The sequence below is a fragment of the Miniopterus schreibersii genome (genome assembly GCF_964146895.1).
Source record: "Miniopterus schreibersii genome assembly, chromosome: 11".
Taxonomy (NCBI): Eukaryota; Metazoa; Chordata; class Mammalia; order Chiroptera; family Miniopteridae; genus Miniopterus; species Miniopterus schreibersii.
This window is the reverse complement of record NC_138111.1, coordinates 5,780,336-5,804,091: the sequence shown is the minus strand read 5'-3', so window position 1 is coordinate 5,804,091 and position 23,756 is coordinate 5,780,336. Positions and strand designations below refer to the sequence as shown.

At 54.0% G+C, this 23,756-nt stretch overlaps 1 protein-coding gene and 1 pseudogene across 2 annotated transcripts in view; one reads left to right on the top strand and one right to left on the bottom strand.

The window, feature by feature from the left end:
* Positions 1-13,090, bottom strand: part of NIBAN2 (niban apoptosis regulator 2) — a 47,901-nt gene extending 34,811 nt beyond the window's left edge. The window contains exon 1 of the mRNA XM_081150964.1: positions 12,941-13,090. Within this exon, the coding sequence (XP_081007090.1) occupies positions 12,941-12,995 (55 nt within the window). The 5' untranslated portion in view covers positions 12,996-13,090. The remainder of the gene's footprint in view (positions 1-12,940) is intronic.
* On the top strand, positions 13,072-22,412 carry LOC308564039 (ribosome biogenesis protein NSA2 homolog pseudogene; annotated as a pseudogene). Its single transcript has 2 exons — positions 13,072-13,165; positions 21,429-22,412. The product of its transcript is annotated as a ribosome biogenesis protein NSA2 homolog pseudogene (transcript).
* Positions 22,413-23,756: the final 1,344 nt, after the last annotated feature.

Here is a 23,756-nt window from a genome sequence, read left to right as displayed (position 1 = left end):
CCTTCACTGCCTGGCATGGGGAGAGACTCCGTACTGTGGAGTCCATCCACGTCGCTGGCTTGAACCACCCCAGTCTCATCCATCCACAGCCACAGTGCCTCGGGGCAGGGCACAGAGCGCTATCCTTACTCACAGCAGCAGAGGTAAAATCCTCTCTCTGAAGGCCAGACAATAAGTGTTGGTGAGAAAGGGCTCCCCACGCCCTGGTTCCATTGCCCGGCGCTCAAGGCTACACCAGGCAGGGCTCCTGTCCCTTTCTCTAGCCATAGTCCCCTGGCCCCCCTCCAAGGACAGGCAACTGTGTGCAAAGCCACTTCCTCTACTTGCCTGTACCCCAACTCTCATGGCCAACCAAGCTCCACCCTGTCGTTCAAGACCCAACTCAAACCCCTCCAGAATCTTTCGAGTTCTACCTCTCTCCCAAGCCTGCCCTGTGCTTTGCAACCCCATCGGGGTTCCCACAGGCCAGGGTGGCTCCAGAGAGAATCACAATTTTCCCCAAAATATGGTCAATAGGAGTATTTTTCAAAATGTAATATATTTACCATGAAAAAGACACCAAGTGAGAATGAAGAAAAATAAATAATCCGTTATCCTACCATCCTAAAAAATCTGTATCAATATTTGGATGAATTTCCTTCTGAAATTTTTTTACTACACTTATACAGAAATCTACACTTGGAGACAAGCAGAACTACACCGTCGCCTTATTGGCTACATACCGTGCCACTGAACATGACCTGCTGGTTGACCCCCGCCCCCCGTTTTTCCCCACTTTAACCGATGCTAATACGTAACATAACCATTTGGCCACCTTCAGGTAAATTCTGGCTGTGGGATGGCGGGCAGGTTTCACCAGGGTCTTTGAGCCACCTTTCCGGTGTTGCTCCTACTGGTGGAGGGGCTGGTGAGGACCCCCTCCTCAGAGAGCCATTTCCTGCCGGCCGTAGAAGGACCCAGTGCTTTAGCCTCAGAGGCCTGTCCCAGCTCCCCTGCCAGACAGGTCTTCTACCTGACAAGGAATGAGGCGCCAAGAGGGAAGGTGCTGGGGCTCCTCTCCCACCTGCTCCAAGGGCCCTGGACGAGTCCCTTGGCCACCAGGAAACTGTTCCCTCACCTGTGACAGAAGAGCAAATAATAGGCATTGTTGTGACAATCCCAGACGCGGGGCTCCGCTCGAGCCTGGCAAAGGGCCCACAGTGTGAACTCTCCAGGAGGGTGGTCATTTTGTCACAAAGGTCTGCCCTCTGATAATTATTTAATTAATGGCTGGCTGGTAACTATTGCCCTCGTCTCTCCTTGAGCTCTAAACAGACAGCCCGGGCGAGCTGGATTTGGGTGTCAAACACATGTGCCCCTGTGCCTGACACACAGTGAGTCGGGGGGCACCAGGACCCAGGTGTCCTGTCCTCTTCCTGTCACACCAGGGGTTCAGTCCTGTAGGCCTGTCCTCTGGAGCTGCAGAGGAACCAGGAAGCGGGGAATGGTCAGCCTGACCAGCAGCAAATCCCCAGGCTCCTGCCTCTCCCAGGATGGGCATCCCCTCAGGGCTCAAGGACACAAACAAAAGGCCCAAAGCCAGAGTCAGACTGAGAGGAGTACAGGCCAGGAGGGAGGAAGCCCTGTGTGGCTGCAGGAGCCCCGTGCCTGCGGTCTCGGGCGCGGTGAGGCCCAAACCGCTCCTTCCAGAAAGAATAGGGGAAGTCAGAACCAGTCAGGGCTCTGCCTCCGCCTGCAAAAGCCCCAGCCACCCCTCTGAACCCCTAACCCACACTCTGCAATCACCAGACCCCTCATCCAAATAGCCTTGGGGTCCCTACATGCTGTGGGAATGTAAACCTTGCAATGCCATTTATTCATTCACTGCTAAGGAATTAAAACCATTTAAACCAGTAGGTGTTAATTACAGCATTGATCTTTGAGCATTTACTGAGCGCAGCGCTGTGTTGTTTACATAAGTATAATTTATAAACACGCATCATGCACTTTAATTTTCCAACCAGTGAAGTATTATCATTCCCATTTTGCAGCCTAGGAAACTAAGGAGTAGAACCAAAGGAACTGTCCCGAGGGCACTCGGCTGGTGGCTGCTGGAGCAAGCTCTGACCCTCGAGGCCACATGGTCCACCTCGAGGGAGCCCATGGGGACCGAGCCCTCATGGTGTCATATCAGAGAGGTGAATTAGAACCACAACCATGCAACGAGCCCAGAGGAGGGGCCCTGACCCAGCCTGCGCAGGTGGGGCCAAGGAAGGAGTGCTCCTGGCTGCAAGAGCTAGTCCATGGGTCCTGCAGGGCCTTCCAGGGGCTAGAACTTCACCCAGAGGGCTTTCCAGTCATCCAACCCCTTCATTGAACCCTGGGGAAACTGAGGCCCGAGCGGAGGCTAGACAGAGCTCCCATTCACAGAGGCAGACTCTCAGAAGCCACACAGGGGACGCAGGAAGAGGAGAGGGGGCAGAGGGAGGGAGGGGAGTGAAGGGCTCTGCCCCTAATCACACAGGAAGTCCGCTGGCCCAGCCTGGGGGGCTCCCAACCAGACAAGCAGCCCAGCCCCCAACCTGGGAGGAAGGCCCCAGAAGCAGCTCCTCTCAGATTTGGCCACAATCTCAACAGGAAAACAGAAAGCTGAGCTGGGCAGCCAGCTCCAGCCTGACTCTCCCAGGAGCAGGCCGACTCTCAGGTCACTGAGAAAGTAACCCCTCTGCTCAGAGCGCCCGGCCCGCCTCTGGCCACAGAGCAGTGGAGAGATTCTGAGGTCCTGGGTGGCCTCAGGTCGGCGAGAGAAAGGGCTCCCGTGTCCAACCACTGGCTCAGGTCACCCCCCACTCCCACCACCCTTGAGAGACGGAATCCCTATTTTAGAGACGGAGACTTGAGGTCCAGAGAGGAGACGCCCCAACCAGTCGCACTGAGCAGTGGCTGCTGAGCTGAGTTGGGAGGGTTGGGCAGAGGTCACCCTAAGGGGGTCGGGCCGTCCCCACCCTCTCCCCCTCTCCTTTTCCTGGAAGCATTAAATGTGGGGGTGGGGTAGGAGGGGAGTGTAGCTCTGGTTTTTTAAAATCTTCCACAACGCCTCGCTGCCTGCCGCCTGCTGTCTGCGGGCAGACAGGCCTGGGCTGTGTCCTCAGACACGGGCCTATCTGTGAGGCCAGCACAGGGCCGCTTCTCTCTCGCTCTCACGGAGGGCTTGTTTACTCAGTTCTCCAAATTATAACCCTCGCAGCCCCACCCAGCCACTCACTCCTTCCCTGGCCAGTCTCTGCCATCTGGGGCCGTCCATGGGGGCAGAGGGACCCAGGAATGGAAAGGGCTTCGTGCTGGGGGTGGGGCCCTGACTTTCCACTCATTCCACAGCCCCTGAGACCCTGGGTGCGCTCCCTTCTCTTTCTGAGCCTCCGTTTACTCAGTAACAAAATGAGGGAAGGGATGGGATGGATGACTGCAAAGGTTCCTTCCCCGCTAGGAGGAAGAAGGGTCTGGGCCAGAACAGGAAAAGCAGCCCGGACCCATCAGACGAGTTCCAAACTCAGCAAGGGGAGCTGTGGCCTGGGCAGATCCAAGCAAAGCTTTCAGCCAGCTGGGGCTCCCCAAACCCTAAGCTCTGTTCTCTTTTCTCCCTCCACCCCCTCCCAAACATTCCCAAAAACCAAACAAAAAAGCAAAAACAAAACGTGAAACAGAGGTGCAATTGTCAGCTCACTCCCCCTCTGGGTGTCCCATCACCTTTTAAGTCCCTAGCAGGCTGGGGCCAATGACACAGCTCCTCCCAGAACTCAGCAAAAACGGAATTACCATTTCCTGAGCACCTTCCCACGTGCCAGGAGCAGCTGCCTCCCAGAATCTCCACACAGCCCAGAGGCAGGGGTCACCTTCCGATTTCACTGACAGCTGAGGCTCTAAGGACGGTAACCAGGCCATAGGGTCCCTCCATGGCGGAAGCCAGCGCCTCCCCGTCAAGGCCAGACATGCTACCTCTTGAGTTGGGCTGACCAAGTGTTTACAGCCAACAAGCACTTTGTAAAACATAAAGATCCACTGTCTTTGTAACACAGACCACACTGCATCCAGCTTGATGGCGCTTCCGGGCTAGCATGAGGCCCATGAGCTCACATCGCTGCTTCATCGTCACCACCTAGCTTAGGCCCTGAGATGTCATCCCTACCACCCTGCTCAGGCCCTCAGGCCAGCACAAGAGAGCTCTTCCTTCCACAACAAGATGGCATCATGCCATAAATATTTGCTGGACACACGCGCTGTGCCTTCAAAGCAGCCCAAGGTCCACAGACTCCCACGAGGTCAGAGCTAGAAGGGCACTAAAAACTGTCCCGCTGCCCACTGCACAGAAAGGCAAAGTGAGGCCAGAGAGGAAGAGGGGCTTGCCAAAGGTCACCTGGCACCTGGGACTCCTCCCCTCTAGCCTGTACCCATGTGGCTCCTAGAAGGTGGGGTAGATTAGAGGTGAGTGGAGCACAAGGGGATGAGTAGTTTCCTGCCCAAGGGACTCCAATTCTAGAAGATTCTGGCTTAACAGACTTGGTTGGACAAACAGCTCTGTTCTGTGTGGTGACCCAGGGGCCTGGGCCAGTGTGGATGGGGTGGGGCAGTCAGGGGGCAGTGTGCATGGGGGACGGAGCAACCAGGCCTCCTTGATGGTGGTGTGTGAGCTTGGGGAGATCTGGTGTCTGCTCAACTGTGTGGGACATGGGAAGGATGGACAACAGCTGTGGTTGGTTTGGCCGCAGATGTGTGGGTGGGAAAGTAGGGTTCACACTTCGCAAGCCACAATTCATTCTTCCTCGGCCCCTCCTCACTGCCCAGTTACCCACTGGAACCCCCGCCCTTGCACGTGGACCCTGCACCCGATGCCCTGGCCCAAGCCCTGCACTTTGACCTCCCTGAGAGGAGGGACTCCCGTGGCCAGGCCTCTCAAGGACTGTACACAACAGTAATAGCTAATGATACAGGAGCCAGTGCTTTCTTAAAACGCAAAGAGCTCTACCCACATCATCTCTCTGACCCCTCACAACAACCTAGCAGGTCTGGGCTATCTTATGCCCACTTTACAGATGAGGAACCTGAGACCCAGAAAAGGGAAGGGACCTGTCAACTAACGGGGCAGTTCAGACAAGATCTCAAAACTAGGTCCTCAGAATCCAGGCCTTCCGTCTTCCCACTTTGTCCTTGGAAGGGAGGAAGGTTCTCACACTCGGAGCTGCCTCGGAAGGGAATGGGTCTCCTGTCCCAGGAGGAATGGGAGCAGAGGCGGACCGCTGGCTGCCTTGGTAGAGCAACCCAAGAGGGCCAAGTTGAACAGACACCAGATCTCCCCAACCTCACACACCACCATCAAGGAGGCCTGGTTGCTCCGTCCCCCGTGCACACTGTCCCTTGACTGTGCCCCACCCCATCCACACTGGCCCAGCCCCTGGCTCACCACTGGGTCCTGCTCTCACCCTCCCTCACGCGCAGCTAACCTGCCTGTGCCACTTCTGCCTGAAAATGCCTCTGAGGCCTCCCCATGACCCTCCGGAAAAAGTCCCCTCCTCTCCGAGTCACTGTGGCTCCCTCCACTTCACCTATCCCTCCCTCACCCACTAGGCCACACACCCCCTCATGCTTTCCCAAAGGGGGTCTGCCCCTCTGAGAAGGGCAGGGGCCATGTAGGAGTTTGTGCATCAGCTTATCCCTGGTGCCTAGGACTGTGCCTGGCACACACAGGTGCTCAACAACTACAACTGAATGAATCCAAGAACGACCAAGTGTGTCTGGGGCCAGAGCCCATCACACCCCTGTGGGATCTCACAGGCATTGTAGACGGGGAACCTCCACCTCAACTTCTCACATCCAAACCCACCCAGCCTGCCTTTGGGAGGCACCTTGAGTCCTTGAGGAAAGGGTTCTCAGAGGCAGAGAATTTCCATGAGCAGATTCTCGCCTTTGGGTCCCAGATGCCGAGGAAAGGCATAGAGAGACATAGCCATTGGTCCAGTCACACGGCAAATGGTCAACAGGACCAGCTCGAGACCCGAAAGTCTAGTTCTGGACATGTGGGCAGACAAGGGGGGGTGTTCCCATCTGTCTGTCACCCATTCATTCTGTGTGCCCTGCCCAATACCCGGCACAGTGTAGACGATGTTGAATGGCACTGCTGTGTAACCATGGCCCCTGTCGCACCATCCTCCAGGTACCTGCTGACGGCGGCAGGTGTCCAGAGCCACAGGCTTGTGCTGCTGAACCTAGGGCATGCCAACTTCCAGGGCACAGGGGAGGGGGCTGGGGGTGCCTGAGGCCCCAGGACAGACCTGGCACATCGCCCTCAATGAAGTGCCAATCAGAACAGCTACCACTGACTGTTCTCACCACTCCCCAGCCCTGTGCTGCCCCCTCCAAGGCTAGCACTCTCGATCCTCGCTCCTGTCATCCACTTTCACAGAGGTCACTGAGGCTCAGCAAAGGTGACCCACTTGTCCCAAAACACCAGTCCATCTACTGGCAGAACTGGTTCTCGAACCTAAGCAGTCTGACTACAGAGCCTTGCCCCGAACCTCAACTCACTGCTTCTTCTAACTTACCATCCACTGTGTCACCAGGCAGTGGGCCAGAGGTAGTGTGTCTCCAAACCTGGACAGTTCCCCGGGGGTGGAACCAGGTGCCCCGGAGAGGTAGGCACTTCCTGCTTTTCCAGTTTTAAAATCTGTGAGATCAGAAGATTGCAGCCTTCCTGACTCAGAGCCTAAGACTCTACCAGGAGGGGGCTCTGCGAGGGTGCACGAGGGTGGACAAGGGTGGACAAGGGTGGACAAGGGTGGACAAGGGTGGAGGGAGGCACCTGCATTCATTGCTCCTTAGAACTGTCCGACAACCTCCTCCCCAGGCAGGGAAGTGGAGGGGGTGGGGCGGGGGAAGGGAAAAGCAGCTCAGGAATTCGTGCAACCCACAGGATGCTGCTGCTGGAGACCCAGGGCAAAGTGAGTCATGCGCTCTGCCTGCGGAGGAGGAGGGGGCGACGTGAGGGAGAACAGGGCTGGCCAAGGAGGGACGTGAGTCTCAGGATGAGTAATGACAGAAGGATAGATTTGTGCAACCTACAGGAGCCTCTGACACACGCCGCTCTGTCCCCACTCAGCTCTTCCTCAACCCCAGGGCCCCCCCCCCACTGCCTGCTTCCTTTCAGGGCCTTTTCCGCGAAGCCCCCCTGCCCAACCTGGGCACCAGGAAATGCCCAGTCACAGCGGAGCATGGTGTTAACAGCTAAGACCTCGACTCCGAGGCCTGGGCCTGGGCCTGCCACTGACTTGCTCTCCCTCCACTTGTAAAACATTGAGGAGGGGGGCGCACAGGGTGAGAGTTCAATGAGGTATTCAGGCAAAGGAAGGCCCGGCACATAGTAAGTGCTCAGTTAACAGGAGACTAGTCTTACAGGTACTGTTCAGAGTCTGATACAGCCCCTCCCTACTCCATCAACCACCATCCTCAGGAGGGGCTGGGGAAGCGGCCAGAGAAAGTGGTCACACACTCCCCAGCTCACAGGCAGCCCCTTTGGGCCCACTACCCCATCGAAAGATGCCCAGATTAGTGTAAGCTGCTGGGAAGGGGAGGGCCAGAGGATGAGTCTGTCCTCAGCAGGAGAGCAGAACAGAGCAGAAAAGGAAGCAAACACAGTGACTCAGTTTGCCCTGAAAGCCAACTGTCTGCCACAGTGAAGTGCAGCAATGCCCAGCCCTAGGGGAAAGGCTAAGAAAATGGCCTTCTGTGTGGATGGCCTCGGGTGGCACAATGGGAGGTTCCAATGGCCTATAAATCGTTTAGAGGAAGAAGCAAGACACAAAATGAGCCGCGGCCTCGGTGAGGTACAACCATAAACACAGAAGGGAAAGGCCACTCCAGAATCAAGTGGTTATCACAGGACAGCGAGTGACTCCTGTTCCTGTCTGAACGTCACTCCTCGGAGGCAGGGAGGGAGGGCCGTGGTGCAGTCTGGGTCTAGAAAGGTCTCTCTGGCAGGGCGTGTGGGAGGGATGGGGGTGCGAAGTGGGCGGGGGGGAGTCAGGAGGCCCTCCTAGCAGCTAGGCTAGAGGCCTCGGTGTGAGGAGGCTGGGCACCGGGGAGGGCAGGGTCAACGCCAACAAAAGCACATTATGTAAGAGACACAAGAGCGCAGCAGAATCCCCAGACGCTTCACCCCGGGGACTGACCCAGCCCCGGCTAAGGGCAGCAGCCCGGTGGAGCCTGGCGTCGCTGCAAAGCCCAGGCGGCAGCGAGAGAGCCACACGCCTGGCTGGGGTGGCCAAACGCAGACGCTTCTGGGACCTCCAGCCATTTCCCAAAGCGGAGAGGTAGATTTTAAAAATCAATTTGGAAAAAGGCATTCGTTGTTTTGCTCAATAAACAAACGAGATACCCGTACCGGGTACGTACCGACAGAAGGAGTGGCCGACGTTTACAGCCTTTTCAGAGGCTACGCGTCCACGCATCAAAACGGGGCCCAGCCGGTCCAGTCCCAGGCCTCCGCGATCCTGGAAGCAGGCGCGGGGTGTGGGCAAGAGGCTCGGGCAGCGCGGGGATTACTCGCCAAACACTGGAAACAACCCAAATGTCCAGTAACGGGGGACTGGGCAAATGAACCGTGCCAGGCTCGGAGAAACCCGACAGAAGGGCGGGGCAGGCGCGTGTTCTGCCGTGGAGAGAGTTCACAGTACACTGAGCGAAAAAAGTCAGACCACAGAAACACATAATTGGACTTCTTTTTATAAACAGACCTAACGACATGTGCACACAGAGCTGTGCGTCTGGGAACAGTGACACGCCCAACTTGAGTGATTTCTCCTGGGAGTGGATTTGAAGGGAGGGAAGATGGAAGGAGCTTTTGGCTTTCTACCTTTTACTCCACACTCCCACTGTGTGTGCAATGGCCCTGTGACCACACACTGTTCGTAGTGGTTGCCAAAAGTTGGGAAAGATGGTGGGGAACGGGCATGACTACTAACAGGTAGAGGGTTTCTTTCGGAGTGATGAGAATGTTTTAAAATTGATTGTGGTCCTGGCCAGTTTCGCTCAGTGGTTAGAGCGTCGTCCCTCAGACTGAAGGGTGTTGGGTTTGATCCCAGTCAAGGGCACTGTCCTCAGCTGCAGGCTCCATACCGGGTGCGGGAGGCAAACAATCGATGTGTCTCTCTCACATCAATGTTCCCCACCCCCCCCCTTCCACTCTCTGAAAAGCAATGGGAAAAATATCCTCTGGTGAGGATTTTAAAAAATTTTTGATTGTATGCATATATGCACAACCCAAGGACACGGACAATGGTGGGGAGAGGGACTGGGGAGGGGGATGGGACGGGGTGGAACGGGTCATTGGGGAGAAAAAGGAACATCTGTAATATATTAAACAAAAATAAAATTTAAAAATAAAAAAATTAAAAAATGTTTTGATTGTGGCGATGGTTGCACAACTCTGAGTACACACACACAAAAGAACGTTAACCGGTACACTGTAAGAGGATAAATTGTCTGGCAGGTGAACTATGTTTCAACAAGGCTGCTATTTCGAAAAAGAATTAGCAAGAGGAAAGGTGAGCCTGGCAGAGGGAGGAGCGCAGGTATGGGCAGACTCCCTCACCAGCCCTCTCAGGTAATAAACTTCAGGGTTGTATGCGCGTATGCCAATTCCTCGGCCCCCCAATTTCATCCTAATCAATAGAATTTCTAGAGCAATGGCTAGTCCTTCAAGGCTGTCCTAGAGGCAGAAGGGCCCCTCCAGGCAACAACTGTCTTCCTGCCGAAGGCACAGCACCCAGCCCCTACTTGTACATCTTGAGCAACAGTGAACTCACTCCCTCACATGCTTGATCTTGGTTTATGCTGCTCAGACCATATGCAAAGAATCCCTGTACAGCTCTAACACAGGCCACCCAGGCACTTCCATTCTCTTGTCCTAGTCCTGCCCTCTGGGCCTAACCCCACCTCTCCATATCCTAGTTCCTTATAGGGTCCCAAATCACTGCCACTCCAGATGACTCACATCCATCTCACATATATGCCAACATGGAAGGAACCCAGTTACCAAAGTTTCTGAAAATCCCGTGAATTCTTGAATCCAGAGACCCCAGGGATTGCATAACCCTCGGAGAAATGGGACCTAACCCACAGCTACAATTGCCCCCTTCAAACTCCAAACACCTGGCCACTCTCCTTGCCCAACAGAGAATCAGTAGCAGACAGTAAATGACAATCTCTATAATAGCAGTTGTTTGCTGGGCACTTACTATGCCCCAATCACTGGGCTGAGTTTCTTACCTTTCTTATCTTATTAAATCTTTGCAATAGTACTTAATAGGAAGGGACCATGATTCCCACTTTACCGATAAGAAATTTGAGATTAAGATGCTGGTCCAAGGTCACGCCAGCTAGCACACTTCAGAGTAAATGTGAGGACCCTGAGCTGGCTCAAGTCTGGAGGAGATTTGTGGGAAAAATTTGGGATTGTTCAGCTCTCAGAGCTGGAAGGGACTTCAGCTATCAGGCAGCACACCTCTTCAGTTCTCAACTAGGGAAACTGAGACCCGGAAAGAGCAAGTGGCTGCCCAGATTACACAGGCCTCCTGGCTCCCAGGCAAGGGGCTCTTTCCTCCAAGCAAACTCCCTCATGAAAGCAGGAGGAAATTATCCGGCAGCAGCCCCACGGGGCCCCAGTGTGAGAACAAGCAAGCCCCTGCTTGCCAGAGGCTTTGAAATCCCAGGATGAAAGGCGCCGTGACTGCAAAACAGCAAAACAGCACTGTGGGCAGGAGCGCGCCTGACCCCTGCCAGGACTTGCCGGCTGGCGTTCACCTGCTCACCTGCTCAGGGGCGGGCCAGCCAAGCCACAGAACCCTAGCAGGCCTCGGAGCTCGGAGCACTGTGGGAAGGGGTGTTCCAAACCCTGACGTTTACAGGGGCGGCCCCAGGTTTCCTGGGCAAAGAACCAGGACCCAGGTAGGGAGGGCATTGGAATTTTAATTGTCTAGCATGAAAGTGCCCACTGCTCCTTGGGTGGAGAGAGGAGGGTGCAGGATCACTGGAGGTGGCAAATGCATGCCCTCATTTCCCTCCAGCAGAGATTTCTAAGGCAGCTCACTTCCTTGGGACGGGGCTGGAGGCTTGCTAGCTTCCTCCCCTTCCAACCTGCCACCCCCACACTTCAGGAGCCCCTTCAGGTGAGCCTGGACCAGGAATCTGAGGCATCTGAAGGGGGTTATTAATAGCACTGAAGTGCTGAGAAGAGGGAGGCCAGCAGGCTCTGAGTGGGCACAGCCCTCTTCCACCCAGCCTGGTATCCACAAAACAAACCCAGCCCTGTCCAGGAGAGGACACTTCACCTTTTGTGGTCTCTGCCTCCTCCTCTGTAAATGGCAGGGGAGAGGAGGGGGGTTGCTGGCAGTTCTCAGACCAGGCGCTGGGAAGAGAGGGAGAGCCAGAGTGGGTGTGGGGAAAGGAAAAACCCCACCGAAGAAAGTGAAGCACACCCCACCCAAGCCTGATGAGGGGCCCCAACGGGAGGTCGTGAATGGATGGACTGTTACAGAGCCCCAGGAGGCTGCCACCGACAGGGAGGGGACAGGAAGACTCCGCCCTAGCCTTCCCCCTCCCACAGTCCTTGTCCTCCAAGCAAGAGTTCCAGGACTTAACCCCCTGCTGGTCCGAGGCTACAGAGGGTCTGACTCACTTCTGCATCACCCGCATCCCGGGCCCAGCCCCGGCCTCCGGGACAAAGGGGGAGCTTAGGCCGTGGGCCCAGGACCACAGTTCAGACAAGCCTTCCCCAGCACCTTCTTTGTGCCCGGAGAGGGTGGGATACAGAGTTAGGGGCCATCTGGTCCCTGTTCTCAAGGGGTGCTAGCGGGCAGAACACAGCTGTTGAAACTGCTCTACAGGGCGCATCAAGATAAGTGTAAGCGGACGCAGTGCTCTGGGCACAATGGACTGGGAGGCAAACACACTTGAGAGGAATGGTCTCTTCTTTCCATAGGCTGCTCCCGAACCCCACAGGGACCAGCGACCTGTGCATCGGCGCCTCCTCTATGTCAGGCCCTGTGCTAGGAAAGCTACATCAATTAGCTCGCTTAAGTCTCTCCACAACTCATAAGTAAGGAAGAAATCCTTCACCCCATTTCAAACAGGAGAAAACCGAGGTGCCAGGACATTGAGAGGCTTGCCCGAGATCTCAGGGCGGGGAAACAGGCCCTGGGGAGAGAGATGAGCCACAGAACAGTTTCCCAGGCAGCCTCAGATTCTCACCCTCCCTCCATTCTCTGGGGTTGGAGAGGAGAAACCCTGTTGCAGTCACCAGGTTTCCCCAGGGAGCAGCAGGAGCACCCTGCTGAGCCTGAGCCAAAGGACAGGGGTTCTGACCCACCCGTCCTGTGCACCCCATTTATTCCTAGCCCCACTCCCCAGGTGCAGTCCCAGGCATTGATGGGCTCATCCCTGGAAGTCTCAGCCACGTGTACTGGGGCTGGGGCCGGGGCTGGGGCCAGGGAGAGCTGGGGACTGGGGCAGTTAGGGAGGACGGTCAGGTCACGCTGGCCGAGTGGGCCTGGAATGCTTCGGGGAGGGGTACCTGAGGTCGGACGGAGTCTGCGACACCCCCCCAGCTCGATGGGGGTAGTGTGTTGGGGGATCCTACGGGACCAGTTCCAAAGGGGTTCCATTAGAGGGGGGATTTCAGGATTCCAAGTCCCCTCGGGAGAGGGAAAGGTGAGCTCAGAAGAGGCTGGGAAGAGGCGCCCAGACGTGGAGGAAACACGCTTGGACCACGGACTCGGTCCCCCGCCATTCCCGCCCTACCGGGGGCCTGAGCCCCCGAGCCCCCAGCCGCAGTGGGACAGGCGGGCCGGGGTGGGGGCGTGGCCCAGGGATCCCCGCAGGACCCCGCGAGCGCGCGGCGCGGCGCGGGACTCACCTGCGATGTGCTGGCGCCGGGCGTCGTCCAGGTGCGTGGACAGCACGTCCCCCATCGCGAACCGGAGCCGCGGCCCGGCCCGGCCGCCCCCCGCCGCTGCCCGCGCCGCTCAGGCGGACGCCGCTGGCGCCATGGAGCCCGACCCGCCCTGCTCGCGCCGCTCCCGCCGCTCCCGCCGCCCCGGCTGCGGCCTCCACTCCGCCTGCTCCGGCTCCAGCCGCGTCGGTCGGGGCACAGCCTCCGCCCAGCCCCAGCCCCGCCCCGCCCCGCCCCGCCCCCGGGCCTGGCCCCGCCCCCTCTCGGCCCCGGGCGGGTGGGCGGGGCAGGGGGCCGGGGACGGCTGCGGGCGAGGCGGAGACAAAGGACCGAGCGGAGAAGGGGAGACGGGCGCGAGGCGCGGGGAGGCGCGGGCGCGCGCAGAAGCGAAGGAACGGAAGGGACTGGTGGGGGCATCGGAAAGCACGGGGCTGCCCCGGGTGTCCCTCCCTCCCTTCCCCGAGCGTGGGGAGAACCGCGGGGACCGGTAGGGGACACTGGGCCGAAGTGCGTTCGCGCCCCGCGCCTCCCGCCCCCGCCCCCTGCACCCTGCCCTCCAGTCCCCGGCCCCGCCCGCCGCGCGCCCTCGGGAAGTTCCGCGGCCTTGAGCCGACCTGCCTCGGAAGGTGCGCCCTCCGCCTTGCCCAATAACGCAGGGCGCGGGGAGGGAGCGGGGAGGGCTCGCGCCCCAAGGCGGTCCTGCTCCCCGCGATGGGAGGACATTCCTCAGGCTCAGTATATGGGTATTTCCCTCGGGAGGTGGCTCGTGGGACAGGCCGAGTGAGGCATGGAAAAAATAATAATAGCTCCTTACAGTTTGCCTAAGACTCAGATTCAAAACCCACGGCAGGGCAGGCATGGACTTAGGGTGCCGGGCCTGTGGCGGTGGGGTGGGTGGCTCTCGAGTACCCGAGGAATGTGTTTCAGCCCTACCCTTGGGACCTCTCAAGGTGGGGTGGATAGATGGGTTAACAACTGTGATTCCCAGATCATGGACTGGGTGGCGGAGGCCTTCCTTGGCTGCTGATTACTGCACCCCAAGGGTCACCCTGTTTCTGCTCACCCTGGTGACAGCACTCACCACTGCCGCAGGCATCCCACCCTGTGATTAGACAGCTCTTATTGTAACTGTGACACAGGCAGAAAATTAGGGTAATAAAAGTTAACATTACTGAACACCAGTACTTCAGTCCTGTCATTACCGCAGAAGGTAGGTCTGAAGTTGAGTAATGCGATGGGGACACTCAGTCATGCACTCAGTGGCTTACCAGTGTTTCAGCAAACAGGTGAGAAATGCCTGCTTACTAGGCCCTCTGTAAGATGCTGGGGGTGAAACGAGAGGAAGACCAAACTGTCCTACCCGCTTGGTGACCTGGAACAAGTGGCATTACCCTGCACCTCAGTTCTGTGAAATGAGAATAATGACACTTTGTTGTGAGGATTAAATGAGATAAAGTGACTAGCACAGCGCCTGGTAGAGGACCTGTCACTCAATAAATAGAAACCACCATTCATCACAGTCCCTGCCCTCAAGACAGTATAGAAGCTTGAGGAAGGAGCAGGACATTCTGTTTTGAGAAAAATCACAAAAGGAGGGAGTAGTACCAGAACTACAAGTTGAAAAACCAGAATTTTGAGAGCAGACATGGGGAGGTGGCATTGCAGGGAGTGGGGAAAGCTCAGGCAGAGGAACAGTCTTTGAAGAGCAGGATGTATTCACGTAGCGGAGTCAAGTGAAGTTGAAGTCAAGCTGGCCAGGATTACTAATTTCCTTTTACGGAGATGGGAACTGAAGCCCAGAGAGGGAAAATGACTTGCCAAAGTCACACAGCAAGGCAGAGGCAGAAGCCAGACAGAGGCCAAGTCTCCTGACAGCCAGCATCTGGTTCTCTAAGCAACCAAAAGCAAGTGATCCTACCAGCCTCATTTCATTTTTCCCATGGCCCAAATTATAGGGACTGGAAAGGCCTGCTCTGCCCTGGGAGGGGGAAGCTGGAATAGCTGACATCTGAGCACCCCAGGGTGTCTCCTCAGCTGGACTGGAGGCCTGGGTCATTTAGCATAGAAGTGGGACCACAAGCAGCCTTTTCCCAGACCTCATAATGCACCCAGGCCTGGAGCACCCACAAACCTGTCAGCATGCCAAGACCCTGGCTTTAGGAACCCCCCCTCTTGGCTTTGAAGACCCTCTGCCACATGTCACCTTGCCACTTTGGGCATCCATGGCCCATATGTGCAAGATAAATGAGATTGTGAAAGTGGAAGGCATTAGAAGCTATAGGCTTTGGCATGAGAACTAATATGTTAGTTACCTTAAATTAATTTTTTTAAAAAGATATTATAGGGTGCCATACATGCGTGTGAACAGCTCCCCACCCCCCGACCTTGGGGCCAGTCCCTTCTAATACAAGATTCATTCATTTCACACACACACACACACACACACACACAAATTGTATTATCTAGGAATGGGGGGGGTGACTGCAGACAAATCAGAAGGGAACTTTTGGGAAAGATGGAAATGGTCTATGCCTTGACTGGTGGAATGGGCATACAGGAGTCAAAACTCAAACTATACAAATTAATGGATGCATTTTATTATATGTAAATAATGCTTCAATAAAGTTGATTTAAAAATGAAAAAGTATATGGAGCACCTATGTCAGGTGATGGCGATACATCAGTACACAAGATAATTAAGGTCTTTGCCCTCGCAGAGGTTATGTTCTCCTGCTGGAAGGAGAAAGATAGGAAATAAATAACATGGCTTCAGAGAGCGATAAACATTAAGATAATAAAATAGGGCCCTAGCTGGTTTGGCTCGGTGATTAGAGTGTCGGCCCACGGACTGAAGGGTCTCAGGTTCAATTCCCAGCCAAGGGCACATACTTCGGTTGCAGGCTCAATCCCCGGCCCCTTCAGGGCGTGTGTGGGAGGCAACCAATCGATGTGTGTCTCTCACATCGATGTTTCTCTCTCTCTGTCTCTCCCTCTCTTCCACTCTTTCTAAAAAATCAATGGAAAAAGTATCTTCAAGTGAGGATTAACAACAACAAAAAAGATAATAAACTAGGAGAGGGTAGAGTGACAGGTGTGGGGGTGCCACTTAGGAAAGTGGTCTAGGAAGGCCTGTCTGAGGAGGCGACACTGAAACCTGCTCCGTGAAGCCCCAGGAATAACTACCATTTATAGATCATGTACCCCGCCAGGTATCAGTTCCAAAGGGCACTTGCTGCCTCATCTACAGTTCTCACAATTTCTCTGTTGGGAGAATCACCAATTGTGAAGATTTTAAAAAGGTGGTATTCTATTGAATGCACATAACAATCCTTATTTAAATACTGAATGGGTAGGCATGTCAGGTAAAAGTGTCAATGTGAGGTTAGTCCTTAGGGACCCTGGGGCCAGGCAGCTATTCTGAGCCACCTATAGGGAAAAGAGAGGGGTCCCTGCCCTGGACGGGTGGGACCAGTGGGAGACTCCTCAAGCACCAAAGCATCCAGTTGTTTCACTTTATTCTGGGAAGATTGTAAAGTCCTTCAAAAGTTGTCAGCATTGTCAATAAATCAGGCCAGTTATGATCTTTGGGTGGGGGAAGAATGACCTTTTTTCAAGGAAAGAAAAAATAAATGTAGCCACCAGCACCGCCTGAGGACGCGGAAAAGATTAAGGGCTCCAGGAAGTTAGACATCAGGAGGACTTCTCTAAAACTGGGAGCCCCTCCCTGCCCTTACACGTAAGGCTGTTTTTTGTTTTTTTCAAAAATGCGTTACTGTATTTTCCCCATAAGGCAGCCACGCATTACACACCCAAAGCACGTGCCAGCCACAGGACGCCTTCGGCACAGGGCTCCCGCTGGCTTTCGGGGTCCCTCCGCCGGAGCAGCTCTGGGAGGCAAACATTCAAGTCTTCTCCACGGCCGCCTGTTCCTTTGATGTTTGGGGGACTGAACACAAGCCCCTGGGTAACGCGTGCTCGGCCGGTCCGGGTCTCTTCCCAAAGGTGTCGCTGTGCTTTGTCGATGACGCCCTGGCTCCTCGTGAGCGAGCCCCCCGTCATCTGCAGGGTGTGAGGACGGTCGTTACAGCCCCGGCTTTCACCCCACACGGGCAGGCTTCTCTCTAAGATCTTTTACCTTGTTTACTGCTGACGGTGTCAGGATGGGAGCTGCCGGGAAGGGCTGCACCTTCCTCTTACTTGCAGCCTGGACAGGGACAGTGGCCCGAACTCATGAAGCTGACATCCCTGCGCCCGGTGTCTCGGGCCAGAGCGTGCCCTCCCCAGCCTCTCTCCGTGGACACTCGGTGCATTTGCTTGAGGCCATTTTGATGTTCAGTTTTTCTTTTCTTTTTTTTTTAAAAATATATCTTTATTGATTTCAGAGAGAGGAAGGGAGAGGAGAGGGAGAGAGAAACATGAATGATGAGAGTCACTGACCGGCTGCCTCCCGCAGGCCCCCGACTGGGGATGGAGCCCGCAACCCGGGCATGTGCCCTGACCGGGAATCGAACCGCAGTCTCCTGGATCCTAGGTCGATGAGTAATTAAACATCTTTTCATGCACTTATTGACTATTTGTAGGGTTTTTTGAAATTCATACCCTCTGCCAGCTTTTCTCTTGGGATGTCTGTCTTTTTTCTTTTTTATTGATCTTTAAGAATTCTTTCTAAAGGAAGAATTTCTCAAGTCTGGTCTTTTTCTAGGGCTCTAGGGGCCACCTCTATCCACCGGGCTCTCCCACACCCTTCCTTTGGCCCTTGCCCCAGAGCCTGGTGGAAGATACCAGGCATGTGAACAAAGGATAAGAATGGTCCAGATCTAAGAGCCAAGAGGGAAGGTTCCTCCTGCCCACCTGCTGGGCTGCCCCCTCCCTGCAGCTCCTGATTCATGGGTCCTTTGTCAGGAAGTGTCTCCTGCCAACCTGCCTCCCTGCAGGGCTGCCCGCCCCACCCCACCCCACGTTTAGAAAGAAGGACCCAAAGGTGAAGAATTCTTTACTGTGAACCAGAGGGTCCAGAGGTGGGGGCCGGAGCTTGGACAGAAGCCTGGAGAAGAGAAGGGATTTGCTCCAGAACGCCCAAGAGGGTCCCAGGCCAGGACCCCTCCCAGCCTCGTTGGGAGGGGGAGAGACCTCCCTTGACCCATTGGTCCCTCTCCCTCCCAGTTGGCTCTGAGCTCCAGTTCTGCTCTCCCCTCAAACCTGTCAGACCTGAAATAGCCCAGGAGAAAAAAAAAACAAACACCTCGGGTAAACAACAGGGAGTGTGAATGAATCAGGATTTTGTTTTTAAAAAATATCATGTGTCCACTGCTGTTTACCCAGTTGGCATAGCTCGTTGTGCGGAAGGGACCCTGGCACCCTTCCCGGACCTCCCCTCTTTATTAACTGTTGGGTGGTGCTGGATGGAGCCTCAGCTCCTCCTGTTCCATCTGTCACCTGGCCTCGGGCAGCTCAGCTCCCTTCTTGCCCCTCCCAGTGGCCAGCTCCACCCCGCAGCCAAGGCCAGGCCCCATGACTGCCACCCTGGCTGACTACTGCCCAGCCCTCCCCTGGCCTCCTGCCTCCAGCCTCCCACTTGCTCCTCACTGGCAGCCACCTGGATTGTTCTAAAACACAAATATGACCATGTCGTTCCCTTGCTTCAAACCTGGCTCCCACGGTCCTTGAGATAAAGTCAGACCCAGACCCTAAAGGTGGCATTAGGACTCCTGCCAGCCTCTCCTTCGCCCCCCCTCCGCTTGCCCTCCTCTGACCTTTCACATCCTCAAACCAGCCGTGCTCCCCCTACGTCAGGGCTTACACACATGCTGATCCCCTTTCCCCATTTTGCCCCACCAAGCACCATTCATCCTTCAGACCTCAGCTAAAACAGCCTTCATCAGAGAGGCCTTTCCTGTCCCCACCTCCCCCAGCGCCTTCAGTGCCATCAGCACATTTTATTCTGTGTGGTTACTTGTTTAAATAGATCTTCCCCTGATGACAAGAACTGTCCTCGCTCAACATGACATTCCTAGTGTCGGATGCAATGGGAGCTTGGGTGAGCACCTGCAATGTGCAGAATGCTGTCCTGGTTACTGGAGGGGAATGTGACAGTGGACACCCACCAGGCCCCTGCGACTTGGCTTCTCATGCCTGCAGTGGCCACACCCACTCGACTCCCCAAGAGAGAGCAAAGTCTGTTCTACAGCATCTCTGCTATGCAGAGCCTCTGCTTGCACACCTCCAAGACGGGGGTGCTCACCACCTCCCCAGGTCACGACTCCAAGTTGGACCCAACAGCACCAAAGTCAGACAGGGAGGTTTTCAAAGAGCCAGCAGGGAGTAAAATAATGGCAAAGGGTGACAAAAACAACCTAAGCTTTCATCTATTGTGGGCTCATGCCCTTCGCTTGTATCACCACAGCCCTATGGAAGAGGCCCTTTGGGGGGCACTCATCTCATAGGGGAGAAAACAGGCTCAGAGAGGTTGAGTGGCCCACCCAAGGTCACACAGCAAGTAAGAGGTGAAGACAAGACCCCCACACAGCCTTGCCTGCTACACACCAAACCACACAGCACCGTCCTCCGGACACAGTCCCCTGCACCCGGCCAGGTCTCAGACACGAGCCGGATTCCCTGTTGTGGCCACGGTTTACTCACCCGTTTTGCTTTTCACTTAGCAACAGAGTATGAACATCTTCCTATGCTGATGAATTTTTAATTCTGCTAATGTTGAAGGGCAGCACCATATCCCCTTGTACGGCCCAGTAAACTATTCGCCTATGACTAGGTGCTTATTTTCTTAATTAGGTGAATTTCCAGAAGTAGAATTACTGGTATAAATCTCCTTTTGAGGTTTTTGACACATGGTGACAAATTGCCCTGATGAAGTGGTTACAGCGGCCAGGGAAGTTCTCCTGGCACTTGCCATGTGCCTGTCATATGACCCTTGTCAAGAAACCCTTGCCTTGCTGCTAATTACTACTAATTGCCACTCTTAACTAGTCTTAGTATTGCTTTGTTTAAATAATTGCATTTAAGTAATAGAAGACTATATAATAAAAAAGTATATATAATTTCAAGTAAATGTTAATTTTAATAACACACACACACAAAGAAAAGAAATCCTTGTGTCTTGGTGACTTGTGCACAAGTCTTGCCTCCCATCCCCCCCCCCCCCCCAGAGTGACAGCCCCAAGAGCAAGGACCCTGAGTCTGGCCCAGTTCCTGACTTCCCGGCAAGTCCTGGAGAGATTTTTGCTGCCTAGCCAGTGTTAACAGTCACTCCCAGTTCCTCTAGGCCAGCCAGGAGTTTCAGGCCTCACAACCCCCACCCATTTCTTCCATGTCAGGCTTGGTTTCCTGCTGGCTGAAGCTACCCGTCACCAGCTGGTGATTCAGAGCCTGGCCAGGGTGGCAGCGCTGGCCTACCCAGCCCTGCAAGTGACTAAGCTTGTGGTAAGGCAGGGCTGGGCCTGTGGGGTGGGGCCACCTCCGCCCCAGCCTGGCCCTCCTTCCTCTCTCCCTTAAGTCTTGCTGATTTCTGTCCTCTGGGCCTTCCAGATAGAATGAGAATAATCCCGGGTTCTGAATGCCCAGTGTGCCAGTGGTGACAGAGACTTGGTTTCCACCCTCCTAGGTTGCAGAGCCTGGGGGACAGAAGCCTTTGCCTTAGGAGGAGCAGAGAGAAGGCCCAAGAGGAAGGTGGGCGGGGGAGGGAGAGGTGTGAGGCGTGCCCAGGGTGGCCACCATGTGAGTATGGACTGATCAGGGACCCAGGACAGGGAGCTTGGGAGGACTGGGCTGTCCTACCCCAAACAGCGTGTCCGTGAGAACTGGCAGAGTCAATGACAGCAGTCTCAAGCCAGGCCCCAGGTGGCTTCGCAAGTACGGCACAGGCTGGATTCAGCCCGTCACGCAGTCCATCGGACAGCTTTGCAGAGAGTGTGACCTGTGCGCTTACACACGGAGCCCTGAGCAGCGAGGTAGCTGCAGACGGCACCTCCTCCCAGGGGGCATCTGGAAATGTGTATGGGGGTGTTTTAAATCACCACTGTCTGGTGTCTGCGGGGGCGGTGGCAGAGAGAGCTGGCATCTAGTACCTGAAGGTCAGAGATGCTGAGCATTCTGCGGAGGTGGCCAGTCTTGCCCAGGGGCAAAATCCTCTCCCCCACCCCTAAATCCAGGGCTGAGACCCCTCTGCTGCCCGGTAATGTCGTGAAGAGGATCGTGCTGACTTCAGAAGTCCCTCCCAAGGTGCCGAGTGGTTTTAAGACATTGTCTCCTACTCCCAAGAAGACATACAAATGGCCAACAGATATGTGAAAAGATGCTCAGCTTCACTAGCTAACAGGGAAAAGCGAATCAAAACCACAGGGAGATACCGCTTCATACCCGTTAGGATGCTGTTATCAACGAGACAAGTGCTTTTTCCTGTCGCGAGTTGCCAAGAGTTGGTCCTCGGGTCTCTGAGGTCCGAGGATCGAGAGCTTCTTGGCTCCCGGGGGCCTGCGGGCCGCAACCAGGCCACCAAATGAGTATATTGAGTTACACCGTAAGCGCCAGGGCTACCGTTTGGATGACCATGAGAAAGAGAGAAAGAAGGAAGGCCGAGAGGCTCATGAATGTTCAAAGAAGGCAAAAAAGATGATTGGCCTGCAGGCTAAGCTCCACCATAAACAGGGCCATGTTGAGAAAATACAAATGAAAAAGACCAGCAAGATGCTCGAGGAGAGAAACACTAACAGAAGCCTCCGCAGGGACAGCACCTGCGTGTCTGCTGGACAGAGAGGGACAGTCCCGAGCTAAAGTGCTGTCCAATATGAATGAACAAAAAAGAAAAGGGAAAGTGGGAAAATGGGAAGTCCCTCTGCCCAAAGTTCGTGCCCAGGGAGAAACAGAGGTATTAAAAGTTATTTGAACAGGAAAGAGAAAGAAAAAAGCATGAAGGAGGATTGTTCCTAAAGTCTGCTTTGCTGGAGATGGCTTTTCTAGAAAACCACCTAAATATGAAAGATTCACTAGGCCAACGGGCTTACGTTTCAAGAAGGCCCATATAACACACCCTGAACTGAAAGCTACCTTTTACCTGCCAATACTTGGTGTAAAGAAGAATCCCTCATCCCCACTTTATACAACTTTGGGTGTCATTACCAAAGGTACTGTCATCGAAGTGAACGTGAGTGAGTTGGGCCTTGTGACACAAGGAGGCAAGGTTGTTTGGGGAAAATATGCCCAGGTTACCAACAATCCTGAAAATGATGGATGCATAAATGCAGTCTTACTGCTGTGACAGCAATTTTACACAAGTAACTCCTTATAATTATTGAAGACTCTGCGCCAATCAGGAAGACTCTCTTACTGCGATGTTCCTGAGTACTATCTCACAGGCTACATGTCTGCAGTCATCAAGAGAACCATTTATTCTATTGTAAAGAACGTTAAAATGGCCCAGTTAAAAAAAAAAAAAGACAAGTAATAATAAGTGTTGGAGAGGCTGTGGTTATAAAGCAACCCTCATACACTGCTGGTGAGAACATAAACTGGTACAACCACTATGGCAAACAATATGAAGGTTTCTCAAAAAATTAAGAATAGAGCTACCATCTGGTCCAGGAAACTCTCTGCTAGGTATCTATCAGAAAAATTTGGAAACATTTATTTGTAAAGATATATGTACCCCTATGTTCACTGCAGCACTATTCAGGGTGGCTAGGACAGAGAAACAACTGAAGTGTCCCCCAGTGGCTGACCAGATAAAGAAGATGTGGTAGATACAATGGAACACTACTCAGCCATAAGAAAAGGTGAAATACGGCCATTTGCAACACATGGGTGGATCTTGATAACACTGGAACCTGGGTTCTCGAACTTAATTTGTTTGAGAAGGCTGTTCGAAAACCAAAGCGTTTTTCCATTAGAAATAATTTAAATTAAATTAATCCATTCTAGACCCCCAAATGATTCCCTCTTTTAACCTTTCTTAAATACAGTACATGTCTAATGTACCATTTAATCTATAAATAAACATTTTAAAAACAAAACGGGCATGAAATGTAAATGAGAATTTAACAAAAGGGAAATGAAATGTACAGTAAAAAATGAAAATTGAATAACAAACAACAAAAGCAAAAACCACGAAAATATTCACAGCACAATTTCCTGAGATGTTAACAGCAGTAAAACTGACTCACACGCAAGAGTTCTCGCCTTTGTTGACTGAGAGACTGATCATATAAGTACCAGCATGAAAGGGTGGTCGGGTTGAGAAGCGAATTGTTCAAGAAGGGAGACGTTCGAGAACCGAGGTTTGTATTATGCTAAGCAAAATGTCATACGGAAAAAGTCAAGAACCATATGATTTCACTCATACGTGGGATATAAAACTGAAAGCAACAAATGAATAGACAAAAACTCCTAGACACAGACAATAGTGTGGTGGTCACCAGAGAGAAGGGGGTGGGGGGAAGGTGGCAACCGGTAAAAAGGGTCAAATATATGGTGATGGGAGGAGATCTGACTTTGAGTGGTGAACACACAGCACAACCTACAGATGATGTATTATAGAATTATACACTTGAAACCTATATAATTTTATTAACCAATGTCACCCCAATAAATTTAACTTAAAAGATGACATTGTCTCAACCCGGCTAGTGTGGCTCAGTTGGTTAGGTGTCGTCCTGTGCCTAAAAGATTGCTGGTTCAATTCCCAGTTGGGGCACAACCCCGGAATATGGGCTCCATCCCCAGGGAGGGGGCACGCAGGAGGCGGCTGATGGGTGTTTTGCTCTCACATCAA